Source organism: Pelodiscus sinensis, chromosome 2, assembly GCF_049634645.1.
Source record: "Pelodiscus sinensis isolate JC-2024 chromosome 2, ASM4963464v1, whole genome shotgun sequence".
Taxonomy (NCBI): domain Eukaryota; kingdom Metazoa; phylum Chordata; order Testudines; family Trionychidae; genus Pelodiscus; species Pelodiscus sinensis.
In genome coordinates this window covers 71,594,281-71,613,948 of record NC_134712.1, presented here as the reverse complement: position 1 = coordinate 71,613,948, position 19,668 = coordinate 71,594,281, and the positions used below count along the sequence as shown (strand labels likewise).

The 19,668-nt window shown below is 42.2% G+C and overlaps 1 protein-coding gene and 1 long non-coding RNA gene across 6 annotated transcripts in view; one reads left to right on the top strand and one right to left on the bottom strand.

Moving 5' to 3' along the window:
• Positions 1-1,429: 1,429 nt before the first annotated feature.
• LOC142827088 (uncharacterized) lies at positions 1,430-19,239 on the bottom strand. 3 transcript variants are annotated; one of them, XR_012901490.1, is made up of 3 exons: positions 18,961-19,239; positions 15,940-16,031; positions 1,430-1,987 (listed from the first exon to the last, which is right to left on the bottom strand). It is a non-coding gene; the product is annotated as an uncharacterized LOC142827088 (long non-coding RNA). The 3 variants fall into 3 exon arrangements; XR_012901489.1 differs by lacking the exon at positions 18,961-19,239 and adding an exon at positions 18,578-18,684; XR_012901491.1 differs by lacking the exons at positions 1,430-1,987; positions 18,961-19,239 and adding exons at positions 13,993-14,206; positions 18,578-18,684.
• ASXL3 (ASXL transcriptional regulator 3) overlaps positions 18,698-19,668 on the top strand; it is a 160,929-nt gene continuing 159,958 nt past the window's right edge. For 2 of the 3 annotated variants that reach the window (XM_025180832.2, XM_075920751.1), the window contains exon 1: positions 18,748-18,982. Coding sequence is in view for 1 of the 3 variants with exons in the window: in XM_025180831.2 (XP_025036616.2) it covers positions 18,929-18,982 (54 nt within the window). In the remaining 2 variants the exon portion in view is untranslated. Of the gene's footprint in view, positions 18,983-19,668 lie in introns of all 3 variants that reach the window. The other variant, XM_025180831.2, reaches the window with a different exon arrangement.

Below are 19,668 nucleotides of genomic sequence, written 5' to 3'. Positions count from 1 at the left end.
ACTTAGGAAAGACAGCAGTTGTAATGTCCCTGACTAGTATTTCATCTCTCAACACAAGGAAATTTGATCTTCAGACATAGTGTCTTCGCTGCCTACACTCTCATCCATACATTAAGATGGTAGTATATTCTGTCATAAAATGTAATAGACAGATTTTATGGAATAGATGTCCAGCAGAGACATATTTAGACAGCCTATATAATAGTGAAAATGATACTTCTTTTGAAATACCTATAATAGCCATTCTGTATGGTTGCTGCATACCCCTTTATTGCTAATGATTTTTTGTTGCTTTCTGTAAGCCTAAAATGAATTGTTAATAAAGAAAAATAGAACTTATAGTAGACAAGTCATACTGTATTGTAGTGGGCATCTGAGAAACATATGAAGACCAAATGATGTCAGAACATATGATATAATGACAGACATTTTCCTTCCATGATGAGTCATTAGAAGTAAATTCTTATGACGAGGCTATAAATGACACAAACTATTCTGAATTTTTTAAAAAAACCTTACAAAACAGAAACAAGTTGAGGTTTGTGAAGACAATACACAGAAATATATCAGAAACATACTATATACCAGTGATTCTCAACCTCTTTGTTATGGTTGGCTGATCATGCAGATCTCTATGGGTATGTTTACACTCAGAACGATCGAAAGCTGCTGCTGTCTATCTTCCAGGGTTCTAATTAGATCTAGTGAAGACAGCTAATTTGAACTGTTAGGGGCACTGCAGTTGATGCTGGTAGTCCTGTTTTCAAGAGGAGAAAGGGAAGTCAAAGGGAGAGTGTTCTCGCTTTGACTTCCTGCAGTGTGGACAGTGCCCAAAGTTGAGTGAAGGTTCTTTGACTTCAGCTACACAATGAACATAGCTGAAGTTGTGTATCTTAATTCGACCTTGTCCCACGATCCTTGTGTTATGTGGGCTGCATTGACAATATATACACTACCTATATGGCCCTGAAGATGTCACATAGACTTGCAGTATGTACTGATGGGTCCACAAGCATCCCACAAGTTGAGAACTATTGCTGTATACAAAGTAACATAAAATAGTCAATAGCAACCAAGCAAATAATAGATATGAAATCTATCCACATATGCCCAAGGAAAAATTACTTACAAAACCATGGGTAACCTTCTACCCATATAAAGGTATATTGCAAGTTCTGAGCCTTTAACGTAAAGCAAAAGTCAAAATGAGTCTAAGTATGTAGATGAAGTCAATGGAGCTATGCCAATTCATATGAGTTGAGGATTTGATCCATTGTTGTTGCCCAAGAAACACCTGTGTGGAGAAATATTAAAAATGCATATACAAATAAGTAGATTAATGTATGGTTTCTTTTGTGCTTGCCTGTAAACCCTGCAGCCCCTGTCCGCTCCATTCAACACAAGCAATAAAGATACTGTTGTTGAGAAATCATGCGTTTTTATTTAAGGAACACATGGAAGCAGGGACAGAAAAATTCAAGTGGGAGCTTTGCAAGCAGGGAAGGAGAAAAAGGAAAGCAACAATCCCCCTGTTTAGCAATCAGACAGGTGTGAGGAAGGCAGGCTTCTGTTCCGGGACACATCCCAGGGTGTTGAGTGTGAGGCTGCCCTTGACTTCTTCTCCCTGTGTTCTAGGGCCCCTGTGAGAGGAGGCAATGGGACTTGGTGAGGAGTGAATGTGGGTCCACATAGGCTGGAGGAGGAACTTGTGATCTGGCTATTTTGTGAGTCCACCATGTGCATTGTCAGCTCCACCATGATCATCAAGACATTGTCCTATGTCTTCTCTTTGCATTCCCTGCATGCTCTCCTGCCTTCATACTAAGCTCGCATCTTCTGCAGCAGCATTTTTCTCCACTTATGGGTGGATTGCATTTGTTCATTGAACATGTTATCTCTAGTGTGTTGTCACCTTCAGATCTGTTATAGTCAAACATCTTGAGGAGCTGGAGCCGGGTATGTGTGCAGCAGGTTGATGTTGCACCAGCTGTAATGAAAAATGAAAAGCAGACTTCACAGGAGCTACATTGTGGAGTATAAAACCTAATCTCTTAGCATAAACAAAGGTCTGTCCATAAACAATAGGGATGTGTTAAGTACAAGTCCACAATTATGCTTTTAATTGTATACTATGCAGCAGGGACACACCAGAGATCTTCAGAGAACAGCTGGGCTCATTTTGGTGGCAGGCATAGCAAGGAACAATATTGGGCTTGCTCTTTCACTTCCATTTTGAAAGTGTATGTGACATGGTGCTTGCAAATAGTAGCACACGCAGAGAGGCAAGCATCTACAATGGGGTCAAAAGTGTGGCAGCAAAGCAGGTAAGGGCTCATTCAACACCTGTGTGTTCATCACCCCCCATTTGTTGGGAGAGTGCGACTTTCCCTTCCCACAGGTGCCTGCGGGTAGGAGGGGTCTGGACTCCATCTTCAGACATGTAACAAACTGTTCCAGGGAGCTTCCGCGGTGTAGGCAGAGTGGCCACCACAGATCACACCCAGTTGCCTCTAACCCACTTGTAGCATGTCTTAAAAATGTGAACTCACCAGCAGTGCCCTCTCCGCCCTCAGGGCTTGGCAAGAAGTCCTGGGAGGAGGGAATTGTCTCCACAGTTATAAAAAGGTCCTGGCTATCTGTGAGATCAGATGCTCCACTGGCCTGCTGACCATTCTTCTCCTCTTCTTCATCTACACTGTCCTTCATGCTGCTGCCTGAGGTTGCCAAAGGAGCGTCTTGGGAGGAATCCACGGACTAGCTTGGGAAACTGGCAAGTTCCACCCCCTAGAATCCATGCATCTGCTCATAGAAGCAGCATGTTTGTGGTGCTGACTCAGACTGTCTGTTTGCCTCTTTTGTCTTCTGGTACAAACTGCCTCAGCTTCTTTATTGTCACGTGGCACTGCTGGACTTCCCTGGCACATCCTTTCTCCACCATGCCCTGTGCCATCTTGGCATAAATACCAGTGTTTCTTTTGTTGCTTCATAGTTCTGCTTGAACTGATTCCTCTCTCCACACAACAATGAGGTCCAGAATCTCCTGCATGCTCCATGTTGGTGCTCATTTGTGACCCTGGGCATTCAGGGTCAGGTGTGTGGCTGAGGTGTGCTGTCTGCTCTGAGGTCTGCTTGCTACACTAGCCACACAGGAAATGAAATTCAAATTTTCCCGGGGCTTTTCCTTTGCAGCTGGAGAGCAGCAGAGTTGAAAGTCCTGTCCAGTATGGTCACAGCAGAGCACTGTGGAACACCTCTCAGATGCCAAGAACCTCGACTTTCTCAGTGCTGCATATGCACTACTCTAAAGTCGACCATGCAAGGTTGAATTTATTGTTACTTCTTGTGAAAAGCAGGAGTACTGAAATCAACTTTAATAGACCTTAAAGTCAACAGAATGGGGTTGATAGTGAACTCATTATTTAGAAGAATTGAGCTAATGTAGTTAAGCTCAACCTAAACTCCTAGGCTGCATCTAGACTGGCAAGTTTTTCCGCAAAAGGAGGTGCTTTTGCGGAAAAACTTGCCAGCTATCTACACTGGCTGCTTGAATTTCCGCAAGAACACTGACAATCTCATGTAAGATTGTCAGTGTTCTTGCGGAAATGCTATGCTGCTCCCACTCGGGCAAAAGCCCTCTTGAGCAAATGCTTTTGCGCAAGAGGACCAGTGTAGACAATGCGGTATTGTTTTGCGCAAAAACCCCGATCATGAAAATGGTGATCGGGGCTTTCTTGCACAAAACCACGTCTAGATTGGCACAGACGCTTTTCTGCAAAAAGTGCTTTTGCGCAAAAGTGTCTGTGCCAATCTAGACACTCTTTTCCACAAATGCTTTTAACGGAAAAACTTTTCCGTTAAAAGCATTTGTGGAAAATCATGCCAGTCTAGATGTAGCCCTAGTGTAGACCAGTTCTTAAGCCCAAACAGATGGTAAACAAATAACATTTTAATTTTTATTTCTTTACTATAAGGTTGAAATAAAAATTTGGTGTTATCATTGTGAACATACTGAGACAGGATAGAGAGAACAAACAATTTCGTAAATTTTTTCTAAAGAATTCTAAAGAATCTTCTCTTTTTGAAGTGCTATTAAAAACTTTCTTTGTAGAGGGTCTCTCGTCTAAAAATATTATATCTCTGATGAAGTTCAGAATAGAAAAGCAGATTAAAGATCTCACTTTTTACTGTTTTATAAGAAAGCAATCTTGTCTTCAGACCATCAGCATTTCAGATAGATAGCACAAAGGTGTTTTTTTAATCAAATGAATACTGACATATGCACAACTACAATACAAGCACTCATGGCAGAGGTGCACATATATCCTTGATTATACATTATAGACTGAACTCTTATTAAAATATCCCTCCAAGGAAAAGTGAGAAAAAATCCAATAAAGAGAGAGATTATTTTTCTGAATATCAGAGATCTCTATCATAACATCTAAATTAATGTTTAATCTGGTTAAATCTAGTTTAAAATTCAAGTAGTTCTCTTGATAAAATTTATTTTCAGTGGGAAAAAGTATTTATTACTAGTTCACATTATTGCTGTCAGATTATTGAATACAAAAACCGTGTGAAATTTTTGCTTATAGCATATTTTGATACAAGAGCGTCTGGTTGCTGAGAACTATATATAAAACATATTTTGGCAAAGCATTCTAAATGTTCTCATACCATTGTAGAAGAAATTACTTCAGACTATTTTTTGCTTTATATATCTGTCTTGTTCATGAATGATTTTACCAATTACCTACATTCTCCAATGGAAATATATGTACAGCAAAGAGCAAAAGAGAAGTGGAAATGTGGGACCCTTTACCAAGTCAGTAAGTACCAGAATATACTCCACAATATAAATTATTATTTTTCCATGGTTGTTTTTAATCATTGCTGACCATGTACAGAAAGTGCCAGTTATTTAAGAAGGTTTGACAATTTTTGTTTTATAAGTTAATGTACATTTGACCAAAACCAGTACACTACACATTTTACATAGACATTTAGTTGTTATCCATTACAGTACTGATAATTAGAAATGCAGATAGGATTTTGCACGTCTAATTTTATATATGGATGTTAAAATTTTCAATATCTGGCAGTTATCCTTTTTATAGTTAAGAATCTCTTGGTGTAAAACCACATTAGGACATGTTTGTAAAAACACTGCATCAAATGTAAATTAATTCAAAAGTTATTACAGTGTATCATTTAAATAATAGAGAACTAACTGACTCAACATTTGGAAGTTACACAAACTGTTCATACTTAAAAAGTACTCCACTTAGGAACAGTCAGTTTCACGCGAAGGCTACGTCTACACTGGCCCCTTTTCCGGAAGGGGCATGTAAATTTCATGAGTCGTCATAGGGAAATCCGCGGGGGATTTAAATATCCCCCGCGGCATTTAAATAAAAATGTCCGCCGCTTTTTTCCGGCTTTTAAAAAAGCCGGAAAAGAGCGTCTACACTGGCCCCGATCCTCCGGAAAAAGCGCCCTTTTCCGGAGGCTCTTATTCCTACTTCAAAGTCAGGCTCTTATTCCTACTTCAAAGTAGGAATAAGAGCCTCCGGAAAAGGGCGCTTTTTCCGGAGGATCGGGGCCAGTGTAGACGCTCTTTTCCGGCTTTTTTAAAAGCCGGAAAAAAGCGGCGGACATTTTTATTTAAATGCCGCAGGGGATATTTAAATCCCCCGCGGATTTCCCTACGACGACTCATGAAATTTACATGCCCCTTCCGGAAAAGGGGCCAGTGTAGACGTAGCCATAAAGAATAGGAAACAACTGTCTAGGAAGGAAGAAAGTCGGTCATAGTGGACCACAAGGAAGGGGTCATAGTGGATCACAAGCTAAATATGAGTCAACAATGTGACACTATTGCAAAAAAAAGCAAACATGATTCTGGGATGCATTAACAGTAGCGTTGTGAGCAGGACAAGCGAAGTAATTCTTCTACTCTGCTCTGCACTGATGAGGCGTCAGTTGGAATATTGTGTCCAGTTCTGGGCACCACATTTCAAGAAAGATGTGTAGACATTGGAGATGGTTCAAAGAAAAGCAACAAAAATGATTAAAGGTCTTAGAAAATATGAGCTATTAGGGACGACTGAAAGAATCGGGCTTCTTTAGTTTACAAAAGAGAAGACTGAAAGGAGACATGATAGCAGTTTTCACTTACCCACAAGGGTGTTACAGGGAGGACGGAGAAAAATTGTTCTCCTTGACCAATGAGGATAGCACAAGAAGCAATGGGCTTAAATTGCAGCAAGGGAAGTTTAGGTTGGTGATTAGGAAAAACTTCCTGTCAGGGTGGTTAAGCACGCGAATAAATTGCCTAGGAAGGTTGTGGAATCTTTAACACTGGAGATATTTAAGAGCAAGCTAGATAGACATCTCTCTCACTACAACCACACCCAAAATTTCTACAGAAGGTAATATCATTTCACATGAACCAAAATATTCATCTTCATACTTTCTATCACAAGCCACCCAGGACTCCAACAGAAACTATCTTGCATATATTAGACATACTTTAGCCTTTTACTTGGAAACAACAAAACCTTTTTGAAAATGTCCTAGACTTTTCATGTCTACTACTGAGCATTCAAAAGAATGCGCAATTTCCAGTCAGAGGCTTTCTAAATGGAGGTCCACATGCATTCTACAATGCTATCATATTTGGAATATGGATCCTCCTGCACATATCAAAGGTCATTCCATATGTTCAGTGTCAACCTCCACAGCATTCCAAAGCAATGTACCTATATTAGAAATTTGTAGAGCAGCCACTTGGGCCTCTGTTTACACATTTACTGATTTACTCCAAGAAGAGAAAGTTACTGCACAAGTTGGGTAACTGGGGTTCTTGGAGATGGGTGTCTCTATGGGTGCTCCATAGAATCATAGGGCTGGAGGAGACCTCAGGAGGTCATTGAGTCCAGCCCCCACTACCTATCCTTTTCTGTACTTTGGAGTTTGCAGGAAGGACTCTGCAGTAGAGAAGGAACTTGAGGGATCAAGTTGAGTGCATGCTAGACATGGCACCAATAGCATTGTAAAATGCCTACCATGCACGTGTGACCATGTGGACACTGCTATTATAAATATTCAACCAACAGCACCATGACTCACCTGAAGTTGAGCACCCACACGGGGACATATCTCAAAGAACTTCTGGTGTGGTACAAGGTGAATAACCTTTTTTATCCCTATTGAATATGGAGCTAAGTCTGATCTGTTAAGTCTTCAGTCTGGAAGTGGACAGCTTTCCTGGTACCATGAGAGCAGAATCCCACAGATCAAGCAGCTGACGGTAGGCATGTCTGCTCACCAAAGGAATGTGGTACTAGAGAGATCTGCCTCTGTAATGAACCTAAACTTCAAAAAAATCCTTCAACGTGGGCTTAGATGATACTGTGGCAACAGTCTCATTATAACCGAAAACTGACAAACATGGCTCCACAATGCTTACAGACTGCTTCCTCAGTCCTGGCTCAGAGATTTTTGGAGATCAGCAATTTTGGAATTGAGAGTACTTCCTCCTGATAAGGTAACTGATGATAAACAGGAAAGGCACTGATCCTTTCCCCCTCAAAAGTGAGGTACCAGGTTCTATTCCAGCCATCTCCTTTAGGGATAATTTCATAAAATTATAGAATATTAGGACTAGAAAGGATCCTGAGTGGTCAACCCTAAATCCCCCTGCCCTCACAGCAGGACCAAGCATCATCTAGACATCCCTGATAGATGTTTATCCAACCTGCTCTTTAAAAAGTATTTAGTGGAAAATGCGGGCATCAATTCTACTACCTCTCATATGCTAAGCAAGCACTCTACCATTTGAGCTAATTCCCCCTCCCTGTCTTTTGTTAGACAGACAAGGTGGGTGAGGTATATTTTTTTATTGAACCCACTTCTGTCAGTGAGAGAGACAAGCTTTTGATCTTACACAGAACTATTCTTCAGGTCTGGGAAAAATACTCAGAGGGTACATCAACACTGCACCCTAAGGCTACGTCTACACTGGCATGATTTTCCGAAAATGCTTTTAACGGAAAAGTTTTCCGTTAAAAGCATTTTCGGAAAAGCACGTCTAGATTGCCAGGATGCTTTTCCGCAAAAGCACTTTTTGCGGAAAAGCGTCCGTGGCCAATCTAGACGCGGTTTTCCACAAAAAAGCCCCAATCGCCATTTTTGCGATCGGGACTTTTTTGCGGAAAACAGTACTGTGCTGTTTACACTGGCCCTTTTGCGCAAAAGTCTTTCGGAAAAAGACTTTTGCCCGAACAGGAGCAGCATAGTATTTCCAGAAAAGCACTGACGATCTTACATGAGATCGTCAGTGCTTTTCTGGAAATTCAAGCAGCCAGTGTAGACAGCTGGCAAGTTTTTCCACAAAATCAGATGATTTTGCGGAAAAACTTGCCAGTCTAGACACAGCCTAACTTGAAATAAGATACACTATTTGACCTACGCAGATTGCATATCTTATTTCAATGATATTTCAAAATAGCTTATTTCGTCACTTGGCACTGTCTACACAGCACCAGATTTTGAAATAAAGCACTATTCCAAAACATCCCTTACTCCTTATAAAATGAGGTTTACAGGGACATTGGAATAGCGAGCCTGAAATAATGGGCTTGCTGTGAAGACGCAAGATAGCTATTTTGGGGTATTCCAGTACACGACAAAGGGTAAAACAGATAATACATATTACCAGAGACTTTTCAAGGTGAAATGACTATTCTCTTCTCTCAGCTAATCCAAGTAATCTTCAGGGTAAGCCAGGTGGCTAACATGAAAATGTCACTGGACTACCATACACATCACCATCACCTCCTTTGATTATAGGAATGAATGAATGTCCCAACCAACTCTACTCTGTAAGAACTAAAAGAAATTGGATTTGGTTGGCCATAAGACATCAAACACCTCACTTCAGGCAGCACTAACGTGTATAGGGACTAAGAGCTACTTCAATTACCACAGGAGTTTCCCTGAGAAAAGAGACTTATGATTATCTGCATTAGGACTACCTAAGAAAGGTCAAAATCTTGCACTACGTTTACCTTTCAATGGAAAGGATCTGTTCAATCCAGAAATTGATTAACATTGCCCCAACCTCCCCACCAATCCCCCTTCAGGACCAATCTCACAAGCCTCATGCATCAAGAAGTACTCTCACTATTGAAATTAGTGAGACTGCTTTTGCTGAACTTACCTTTCAAAGGGAAAAGATTGTATCTCCCATATTTTTATAGCAAAAAGGAAAGGGGGTTAGTGGCTGGTACCAGATCTCAAGCTCTTCAACACCTACATGAATGTTCAGCATAGCGATCTTTGCATTCATCAGCTTGTTGAGTACCTTCAGCTTGCAAAATGCATACTTTCATGTGGTGATATATCATTCATTCAAGAAGTTTTTTCATTTCTAAATACTACATGTTCAGTGCACAGTCTTTGTGTTTGGCCGCTCTACTGAACCTCAAGTGTTTAATCATACTGCCTGATGGGCTGCACAATCAACAATCTGTTTTATAAACCCAGCAGCAACTGGGTTGAGACAGAGTCAAAGCCAGAGGGTTAGAACCAGGTTACTGAAGTGAGAGAAGGCAAGAGCGGGACTGGTTCTGAGGCAGGAATGAGGCTGAGATAGGACTTAAAAAAGACTGGAGCAGGGCTAGAAATGAGGGAAGCACAAAAAAGAAGAGAATCCATAGGCTTGCATGTTTTTTGAGCAGTGTTCTACTGTTGCTGCTGGGTTTATAACTGATTACTGATCCTGCTGCTAATCAAACAGTTCCAGGTCAATCCAGCTGAGTCTATTGCCTACCAGTAAAGTTAAGAGAGTAGCAGGCTAGAAATTGATCTCATCTGGCCTTACCTCTGGCAGGGAGCACATCTGGGTTGATTTCAAATTTATGGACTACTGCTCATTATTCAGATTGCATAAAAATATTGCAACTGAGAGCAATTTACTTGTCCTACAAATCATTTCTTCCTCTGATAAAGACCCATACAGTAGAAATTGATAGACTTTTGAGTGACGTATTATATAAATCAACAGAAGGGAACAAAATCAATCCTCTCTATCAAAAGGTCATATTGTCCTGGGAGTAGTGCCTCAATCACAACATAGATCGGACAGTCCTGCATGTACTGGGGGAATCCAATGGATTAGTAGGCCACCTAAGCAGGACAGTATCATCTTCTCATGAACAATCCCTAAAGGATACAGTACAACAAAAATATTTCAAACCTGAGGAGTCTCAAAAATAGCTTTTTGCAACTAAGGACAAAAGATTGTTCCCTGTTTGACTTTCAAGGAGATTGGAATCAAAGTGCTCTAGCAGCTGTATTTCTAATCCCTTGGTGGAACCATCTGCTATATGAATTTCCTTCTTTCCCCCTAATCCCTAAGGTGCTAAGGAACTTGAGACTGGGCTGAGGTGATGTCAATGGCTCCAGAAAAGCCTTATAAATTATGGTATCCTGACCAGCTTCATCTCTCCATTCAATAACTCCCTCTTTTGCTAGACAATCTCTCAGTTCTGGCAACATGTTCTGTCTGTATCTAAAGTCTCTTCACCTCATGGCATAGAGGCTCATTGATTAATTTCCACAGATAGAAAATATCCAGTCAAAGTCCAGGGATTTATTATGAATATAGAAAGCTATCCACCAGGAAAAATACACTGCTAACTGAAAATGTTTTTCCTTGTGTGTGAAGATGAAACAGCCTGCTCTCCCACACGCTCTCCCATGTGTTCTATTCATTCTGAATTGTTTACTACAATTTAATCATTCAGTATTCTTGTTTAGTTTGACCAAGATTCATCTAGACTTTCTTCCTCCTGTTCAAGATCCTTCAGTAATTTCCCATCCTACAGTCACAAGATTGCTTTAAGGTTGTTGCAAACCTTTCCACCAGTTAGGGATATGCCAACTTCATGTAATTGGAACTAAGTTCTCTAGTCACTAATGGAACCTCTTTTTTAGCTTCTCACCTTGCTTTCTCCCCCCTTTATCAATTAAAGGGCCATTTCTGATAACTATCACTTCTGTGCAAAGATTGAGTGAGATACAAGACTTATGTCCAATCCTCCATGCACAGTTTTCTACACAAACTGTGATCACACCCCAAATTTACCTCAAAGAACATTCCAGAACTTCACATTAACCAAGTGTTTATTTCCCCAAGACCTTTGAGCTACGTCTACACTGCGCATTGTTGCTCAAGATGTGCAAATGAGGCGCAGCGATGAATATCTATGTGCCTCATTTGAATACCTAATGAGCTGCCATTTTTGCAGAAGGGGTTTTTGCTCAAGAAGGAGATGTCTACACTGCTCCTTCTTGCGCAAAAACCCTCTCTTGCACAGGAGCCGTTCTGCCGCTGATTTTCAGCACCAGGGGAGCTAACACTCTCCACAGGGCCCTGGGCAAAATGTGGGGGTTGGCTCTGCACTCCTGGAAGGAGCAGAGTCTTGGGCAGAAGGGACAAGACTGGAAATAACCAGCCCTCTACCCCCTTCAGAGTGTGGTCTACTGCTCCTTCTCCAGCCCCCAGCACAGCATGGTGCACATGGCACGGCACTCCAGCGGCAATTTAAAGGGTCCAGGACTCCTGCTGCTGCAGCAGCAGCAGCAGCTGAGAGCCCTAGTCTCTTTAGGATTATCAGGCCTTGGGGCAACTGCCCCCTTTTGGCCCTCCCAATTGGCGGGCCTGATCAGCAGCATGCTTCAGCAGGATACCAATTGCTGAAATATGCAGAACAGCAACTTGGTCTTCAATGCCTATTGTCAATCACTATTCCTTATTATCAGCCTCCAGAGCAGATGCAAAAGTGGGAAGAACAGTCCTACAGTCTCTATTTAAATGAGATTTTAGCACCCAGCAGTTGAATCACCAAATTGCTTGTTAATTACTGTGGGGGACACAAGAACATGAAAAAGAAAGAAGAGTTATTTACCTTATAGATGGTTTTCTATATGTTCTGTGCATGGAGATGCCACAACCCACCATTCACTCCCACAGCTCAGAGACTCTTTGAGACACTGAGGGTATGTCTACACTAGTCCCCAAGTTCGAACTATGGTGGCAAATGTAGGCATTTGAACTTGCAAATGATGCCCAGGATTTACATATCTAGGGTTTCATTTGCATGTTCCCAGGCGGGCACCATTTTTAAATCCCCTTAGTTCAAACTAACTGCCCGTGGCTACACGCGGCAGTCAGAAGTTAATCCAAACTAAGTCCTTAGTTAGGATTAACTGTTACACCTCATTGCAGGAGGAGTAACAGTTAATCTGAACTAAGAACTTAGTTTGGATTAACTTCTGACTGCCGCGTGTAGCCGTGGGCAGTCAGTTTGAACTAAGGGGATTTAAAAATGGAGCCCGCCCGGGAACATGCAAATGAAGCCCGGGATATTTAAATCCCGGGTTTCATTTGCAAGTTCGAATGCCTACATTAGCCATCCTAGTTAGAACTAGGGCGCTAGTGTAAACATACCCTTAGTGACAAGAAGGAACAGAGAAGGTAAGTGAAGTTGTGCTGTCCTTTGAATCTTTGGGGTGTTGGTGCAAGGAAATAAAAGTCACATGTATCTCTCCTACTGGACAAAGTTTTTGAAGCTTCTGAACTCTTGTGCAAGAGGGATAATCATACAATGAGTGGGCTCCCCATGGATAGAATATCTCAAAGAACCAGTTACTATAACATAGATAACTTATTTTTGAAAATTCTGAAATATTAAATTTTGAATTTATTTAGATTACGACCTTTTTAATTACAATATTAAAAGCAAATTTCAATTTTCAAAATTCTAATAGAAAATTTAATTTTGAAAATGTCAAAATGAGACTTCTGACCACTACAAACAAAATTTCAGCTTTTCCAAAATGGAAAATTCATCAGAACTGACCGCTTCCTGAAAAAAGTTTCAGTTCTGGACAAATCGGATTATTTTATGGATAAATATTTTGTGAAAAGAATCCTGCCCAGGTCTAGTCATTAGTATCATCTTGTCAAAAGGAACCGTGGCATGAGTGAGGGCTTGTCTATATGGTAAATCATTGTATGGCAGACAAGAGTGTAAATCTACAGTGCACTAGCTTGCCATACAGTAACATCCCTACAGAACAGTGAAAATCACAGTGTGTGGCTTAGTGTACTACAGTACTACTTCAAAGTTCTCTCTAGATTTAATTTATGGCTCATGACTTGCCCTGAAGACAAGCCTGTACCAGGGTGTTTTGTTCAGTCTACGTGCCAAGTAGTCCAGGTCTCCTACTCCAGTCTCTATTAGTTCTAGGTGTCCCTGACCTCTGGGAGAAGTCAGCCAGACTGGTATGTTTGTTGGTAATTCCTAACTCTGCTCTCCTTTGGCCAGGGACATGATAGTACCAAGGCAGATACTCTTTACCAGCTCCTCCTTGTGGGTCCCAAAAGCGAAGTGATGCACACCAACCTAAGTTCAGCCAGACAACTTGTTCACCTTCCCATGGTTTACCTCTTTCCACCATTGCATCTCAGTGTGGAGTATGGTCATAGTGAGTTTAGAGTCTTTAATTCCAAACCCCCACAGTCTAGGGCAGTGGTCTCCAACCTTTTTAAGCACAAGATCACTTTCTGAATTTAAGTCAGTGCAGGATCTACTTCAAACCCAAATACCCCTGCACCACCCCTTCTCCGAGGCCCTGCTCCACCTCATTGCCAAGACCCCACCCTCCTCACTCTGTGATGATGGGGGACAGAGGAGGGGGACAGAGTGGAATCAACGGCCCCCTGCCTCTGTCTCCCCCACTCTGCACAACAAGCAGGCTCCCTGGGGGCGGCTATGGGCAGGAGCAGCAGGGCAGCACAGGGGAGAGGCAACTGAAGTGCAGGCACTTGATAGCCTCCCAGCCAAACCAGTCAGAGGCTCCAAGATCTACCGGTAGATCCTGATCTACTGGTAGGTGACCACTGATCTAGGGCCAGTGCCTGTTGTTTTCTTGAGCCCTTGCCCACAGTTCTCCCTCCTGGGGAATGTCTGAGTGAAAGAGAAGATTCATAGACAGGTCATTATGGTAGAAGCTTCCTCTTTAGTTGTTGCAGAGCACTACTCCTCCAGAAAATCACCTCTTTCTCATCGACCACTCCAAAGGTGCTGACGCTCCCATTATCCTGATCTTCTTTCAGGAGCATGCTTGGCATCTCCTGCTTAGAGTCAAATTTGTAACCCTGCAGCAATGTCATTAGGATATTAATTTATTTGATCAATGCATAATTTAAGTGCTGAATGTAAATAGGAAGAATTGGAAGTAAGCATAGGAACAGGGGCTTATAACTTGATGATCTCAAGAGTTCTGCATTTTGAGGGCATGAGGTGGATGGGAACCTGGTATAAATCTATAGTATGGTTAAACTTAAATCAAATGGGCAGAGAAACAGTGTGTTCTATAATAACTTCCTATAAGAGAATTTCATGATCAAAGACAAGCAAAAATGTATAAATGTCTTACTGAGTGAAAAATTATTATATCACAGTTATTCACATGTCCCTATATCCTGTTATTGTCAGATTGTAACATTGGTTTGCCTGACTGAAAGATATCTAATCTTTGCATTGTTCTACATCTAATTTTTTAAAGAAAATAATTTCCCTGTGTGCTTCCTGACAGTCATATTATTTTGAACATAATCCAGAGGACACAAGAAGTAATCACTTACATGTGACAGGTACATTTTATCAATACTGAAGATTTTAAAACACTTTATTTATTGAAAGATTTTCTCTTTCATTTTAATGATCTGCTGTTAATTTCTAATAAAGAAAAATGAGTAATTAACTAAAGTTAAAAATATCAATCTCTCCATTTGCATCTGATCTACATTTTCTATGGTAACATTATGAAGAAACAATTTAGCAATTAGCACTCAATTTAAATGAGGAATTAGTTTAAATAAATTATCTGTGTTCTCCTCAAGCAAAATTGTCAATCTAAATAAAAGGGGATCTGTTAATTATGTTTACTCTCTCAAAAAAACTCAATAGTTATATTTTAATTATATTTTTAGCCAATCATTTCAGAGAAACACAAATATGTTGATTTCTGCTGATATTTTTTAAATGAACTACTTTCCCAAAGAAATTAGCCATGTCTCTTCTGAGAGAACACAGATCTGGGATGATGAAAACAAAATATGCATGAACCATTCTACACTGGTGGTGGCTGACATGCATTAATTGTGATATCACTTGCTGAGAGTGCTCCCACTCACAAGTACTAAGAATCCTGCATCAGTGTCTGTGCATTAGGGAAAAAGTGAATTACAACAACACTTTTGAAAACAAACATCTTAGATCTGAATATTTATCTTGAGAGAAATTCTTGTCCCATTGAAGTTTAATGGCAAAACTCTCGAATTTGGTATGCAGCTTCCTCTATTCATACTTTAAAAGCAATGTAAGGATTTGATTCTGTTGGGACAATGGGATGTGCATGGAATGTGATTGTTTCACATCAAATGGAAAGGGAGGGGTGTGATCGCAGGGACAGTTACACTCCCAAGTGACAATGGGGGGCAGCAAGTGCCCTGGACCCACAGAGCAGCCACCAACTGGCAGCATGGTCCCTATCAACCCAGCCTGCCGCAGGGAGCAGCTGTGCAGGCCAGTCCTGAGGAAAACCCCTCCTCCCTGCACTGGGCCAGCCCTGGGGAAAAGGCAGTAGGTGGCCTGTGCATTCCCTGCCACTCTTGGGCTGGCCCTGGGGAGAAGCTGGTGGACAGCCTGCATGGCCCCATGATACCCCTGGGCTGGACCCATACCCAGGTTATGCCAGATAAGTTTTCCAGAATGCTTATAAACAATTAAAACTGTTTTGCATTCTTTACTACAGCTCTTGCTATCTAGTAAACACTATGATCAGGTAAATTCTTGGCTATACCTTGTTATATCAGCACAATTTTTCCCATTTATTTTGGAATCTGAAGCTCCTAGTCCGGGTCTCATTGAGGGTGAAATCTCCTGGGAAGAATTCTAAATAAGAGCATACCTCAATTTAATTATGTTCACTAGATTACCACCCTAAATCCTGAACCGCAAGATCTGTGTTACTTATAATGCACTTTAGTTTTTGGATGCACTTCCAGTTGCTATTTCATTAATTTCTTTCCTGTATTTTTTTACAATTATTTTAACAGATATGCATTGGAACAGATGAACAGCTAGAGAGTGGTGTTGCTGAAAAACCTGGACAATACTGTTCACCATGGACCAGATCCAGTAAAAATTGAATATGGTCTTCTGAATCAGGAAAATCTCAAAATACATTAAATTGTTGTTTTTCTTTTTATAATTAATATGGAGAGAGAGAAGACAGACACAACTGTAAGTTATCAAAGAGTTCTGATGACAGTCTTAACCACAAGAGTAAAGCTTGAGTAATTTTTGACATGAAAATGAGAAGACATTGTACTATATTAGTTTCTATTTTCAATGTGATCATAAACTTTCAAACCTCAGAAGCAGAGGTGGACTCTAATGCTCTGTGTTTAAGTTGTTTGTTAAAAGTCTATGATTGTTGGTGTGACTATTTGTTGGTGTGACTGTTTACTTACATACACATTTGTTTCAGCTAGAAAATACGTTTTTTAGTTCATTGAAATTCCCTCCCCCCCAGTAGTTGGGGTCAAATAAAATATTTACAACATGTCAAGACAACATTTTCAAGTTAAATGGTTAGTTTTGTAGTGGGTAATCCAATTAAGGTATTTGTTTAAACCTCTATTGTAGGTATCAAACTTGTAAATGAAATTAAGCTCTACAGCCTCCCTTTCAAGATGGTTTTTGAAATTGGCTTCTAATAATATGGAAGCTTTGAGATCCATTAATGAGTGCCTGGGCAAGTTAAAATGTTCCCAATATGTTTCTGTGTGTAACAAAAACAGCTTAATTTCATTACAAGTTTGATACCTAAAATAGAGGTTTAAACAAATACCTTAACTGGATTACCTGCTACAGTCCACATCCCAGTGACATAAAAGGCCAAACACCAGGGCTACGTCTACACTGGCACCCTTTTCTGGAAATGCTTAAAACGGAACAGTTTTCCGTTATAAGTATTTCCGGAAAAAGCGCGTCTACATTGGCAGGATGCTTTTCCGGAAAAGCACTTTTTCCGGAAAAGCGTCCGTGGCCAATGTAGATGCGCTTTTCCGGAAAAAAGCCCCGATCGTCATTTTCGCGATCGGGGCTTTTTTGTGGAAAAGACTACTGTGCTGTCTACACTGGCCCTTTTCCAGAACAGTTTTTCCGGAAAAGAACTTTTGCCCGAACGGGAGCAGCATAGTTTTTCCGGAAAAACATTGACAATTTTACAGTAGATCGTCAGTGCTTTTCCGGAAAAGCAAGCGGTCAGTGTAGACAGCTGGCAAGTTATTCTGGAAAAGTGGCTGCCCAGGTACTTAAGAGTACTTAGAACCCTCTCTATCAACTTCATTTAGCATGGAAACTCTTTAATTCACTATTTTTTTCCCATTTTTTCCCTTTACTTTCGCTCCCCATCCCCTCCTCTGTTATTTATTTGGAACTTGAACGCCCTTGAATTCCATTCATCTGAAAAAGTGCGTTGTGCCCACAAAAGCTCAGGATACCATCTACATTTTTGTTAGCCTCTAAGGTGCTGCAGGACTATTCGTTGTTTTTTTTAAGTTTTGTCCTGTATATGGGTAGGAAAGTGAATAATAAATGTATAGTGGAGCTGGTCTATTGAGACGGTGGGGATAACAGTGTAAGACACGAACATATTATGGTTATCAACTATGGTGGGAAGATTTTATGCAAGGTAAGATGTGAAATAGTTTCCGGCTTGTAAAAGGACAGATGAGTTGAAAGATGGTGTTTGACTGAGGAGGTCAAAACACTGGTGCATCACACATTGGGAGGCAGAACATAAGATGATAGAAGGGAGGTATGTTTCTTATACTGGAAGAGCAGGCGAGCTACAGTGGGTGGATATAAGTGTATCTCAGGGATCTACATCAAGGGAGGCTGAGGATACAGAAAGCAGAGAAAACTGCTTTACTCAAAATATCGTGACTTGACCTTTTTAATCTACACTGTTCTGATTCTTTAAGGTGTAGCTATTGCTCTTGGTAGGAGTTTAAAAATGTGTATAATAGAAAGCACAGCGAGCCAGCTCAAATATGCATTCCCCTGGCTGAAATGACCACGCTGTCATAGACTATAGAACACTAGGACTGGCCTCATGGCAGGACCCAGTACTGTCTAGACCATCCCTGATAGACATTTAACGACGTCATAGTGCCAGTCCCCACTTATATTTATAACCCCAGCGCCGCCCCGCCCCCTCCCAGGACGAACGCGCACGGCTCGGGCTTTGCCTAGCCTATTGGCAACAGCTCCCGGTGGGTTGTGTCCCAGGGGAGACTACATTTCCCATGGGGCAATGCTGCTTCAGGCTCTGTGGGCGCTGGCTGTCCGCGCCTTGCACCCTGGGATATGTAGTTCTTTCCCCCCCCTCAGTCTCCTCTTTCCCCCTATTGTGGGGAAGGGGCAACCACCTTAGCAGCTCTCGCGAGGTTTTTGAATCGCTCCGGCCTCGCGCGCGGCTTCCTCGCGAGGGCGGGCCGCCTTGGCCGGGATGTTTGGAGCGGTCGCCATTCCCCTGTGTGACGTCATAGTGCATTGTTGTGAGAGTAGCGGAGCATCCCTCAAGCTGTCAGCTGTGCTGCTGCTGCTGCTGCGGGAGCCCGAGCCGGCCCAGCCCCCTCCCCGCCCCCCCGCCCCGGGGGCTCCGGAGCTCTGCGCCCGTGCAGCCTTGTCTGTGTGGAGCCCCTCCGGGCCCCCCTCCCCCGCACGTTCCAGTCCGCCCTCCCCCCGCCCCCCTAGAACCATCTCAATGAGATGCAAACATGAAAGACAAGAGGAAGAAGAAGGACCGCACCTGGGCCGAGGCTGCCCGCCTGGTAGGTGCTGCGTTCGCATGGTGCGGGCGGGCCCCGGCGAGCGGAGGGGGCGGCCAGCTCCGTGCCGACACCCTCCCTCCCTCTGGCTTTGTTGCAATCAAGAGGGGATGTTGGAGGGAGCGTGCAGAGCTGTGTGAGCGGAGGGATTGACGCGCCGGGCGGCAGAGGGGTGTGAGTGCTGCCCCCACCTTACATGGGTGTGAGGGGCTAAGCGGCCAGCCAGGGGAATCCCCCCTTCTTGTGCGTGTGAAGTCCCCTCGTCCCCAGGGGGCGCCTCTGGTAGGCATGTGTGTGAAATTCCCAGGGCAGCCCCCCTCGTAGCGTGGATCTGTGGGATCTAGCTCTGTGCCATCCATGTGATATGTGGGGAAATAGCTACTCCCCGTGCTTGTGAGTGTGTGTAAGAGAGCGTGCGTGTGTGTGTAATTCCCTTTTCCCTATTGCTCTGTGTTTGTTTAAAATGGCTTAGGAAAAGTCCCCCTGCTCCCCTTAAAAATGTAAGTAAAAGATCCAAGGATTCCCACCACCCAATTACTGTGTATAGGAGAGACAATTATCCAGGGATTCCTCTCACCCATCTGAGTAGAGAAGTAGACTAGGCAATCAATCCCACCCCTCAGAAAGCTATCTGACTAAAAAGAATGTGTTCCTAAAGGGGTGGGGAACTATTTGTTTCCTTTTCTCTC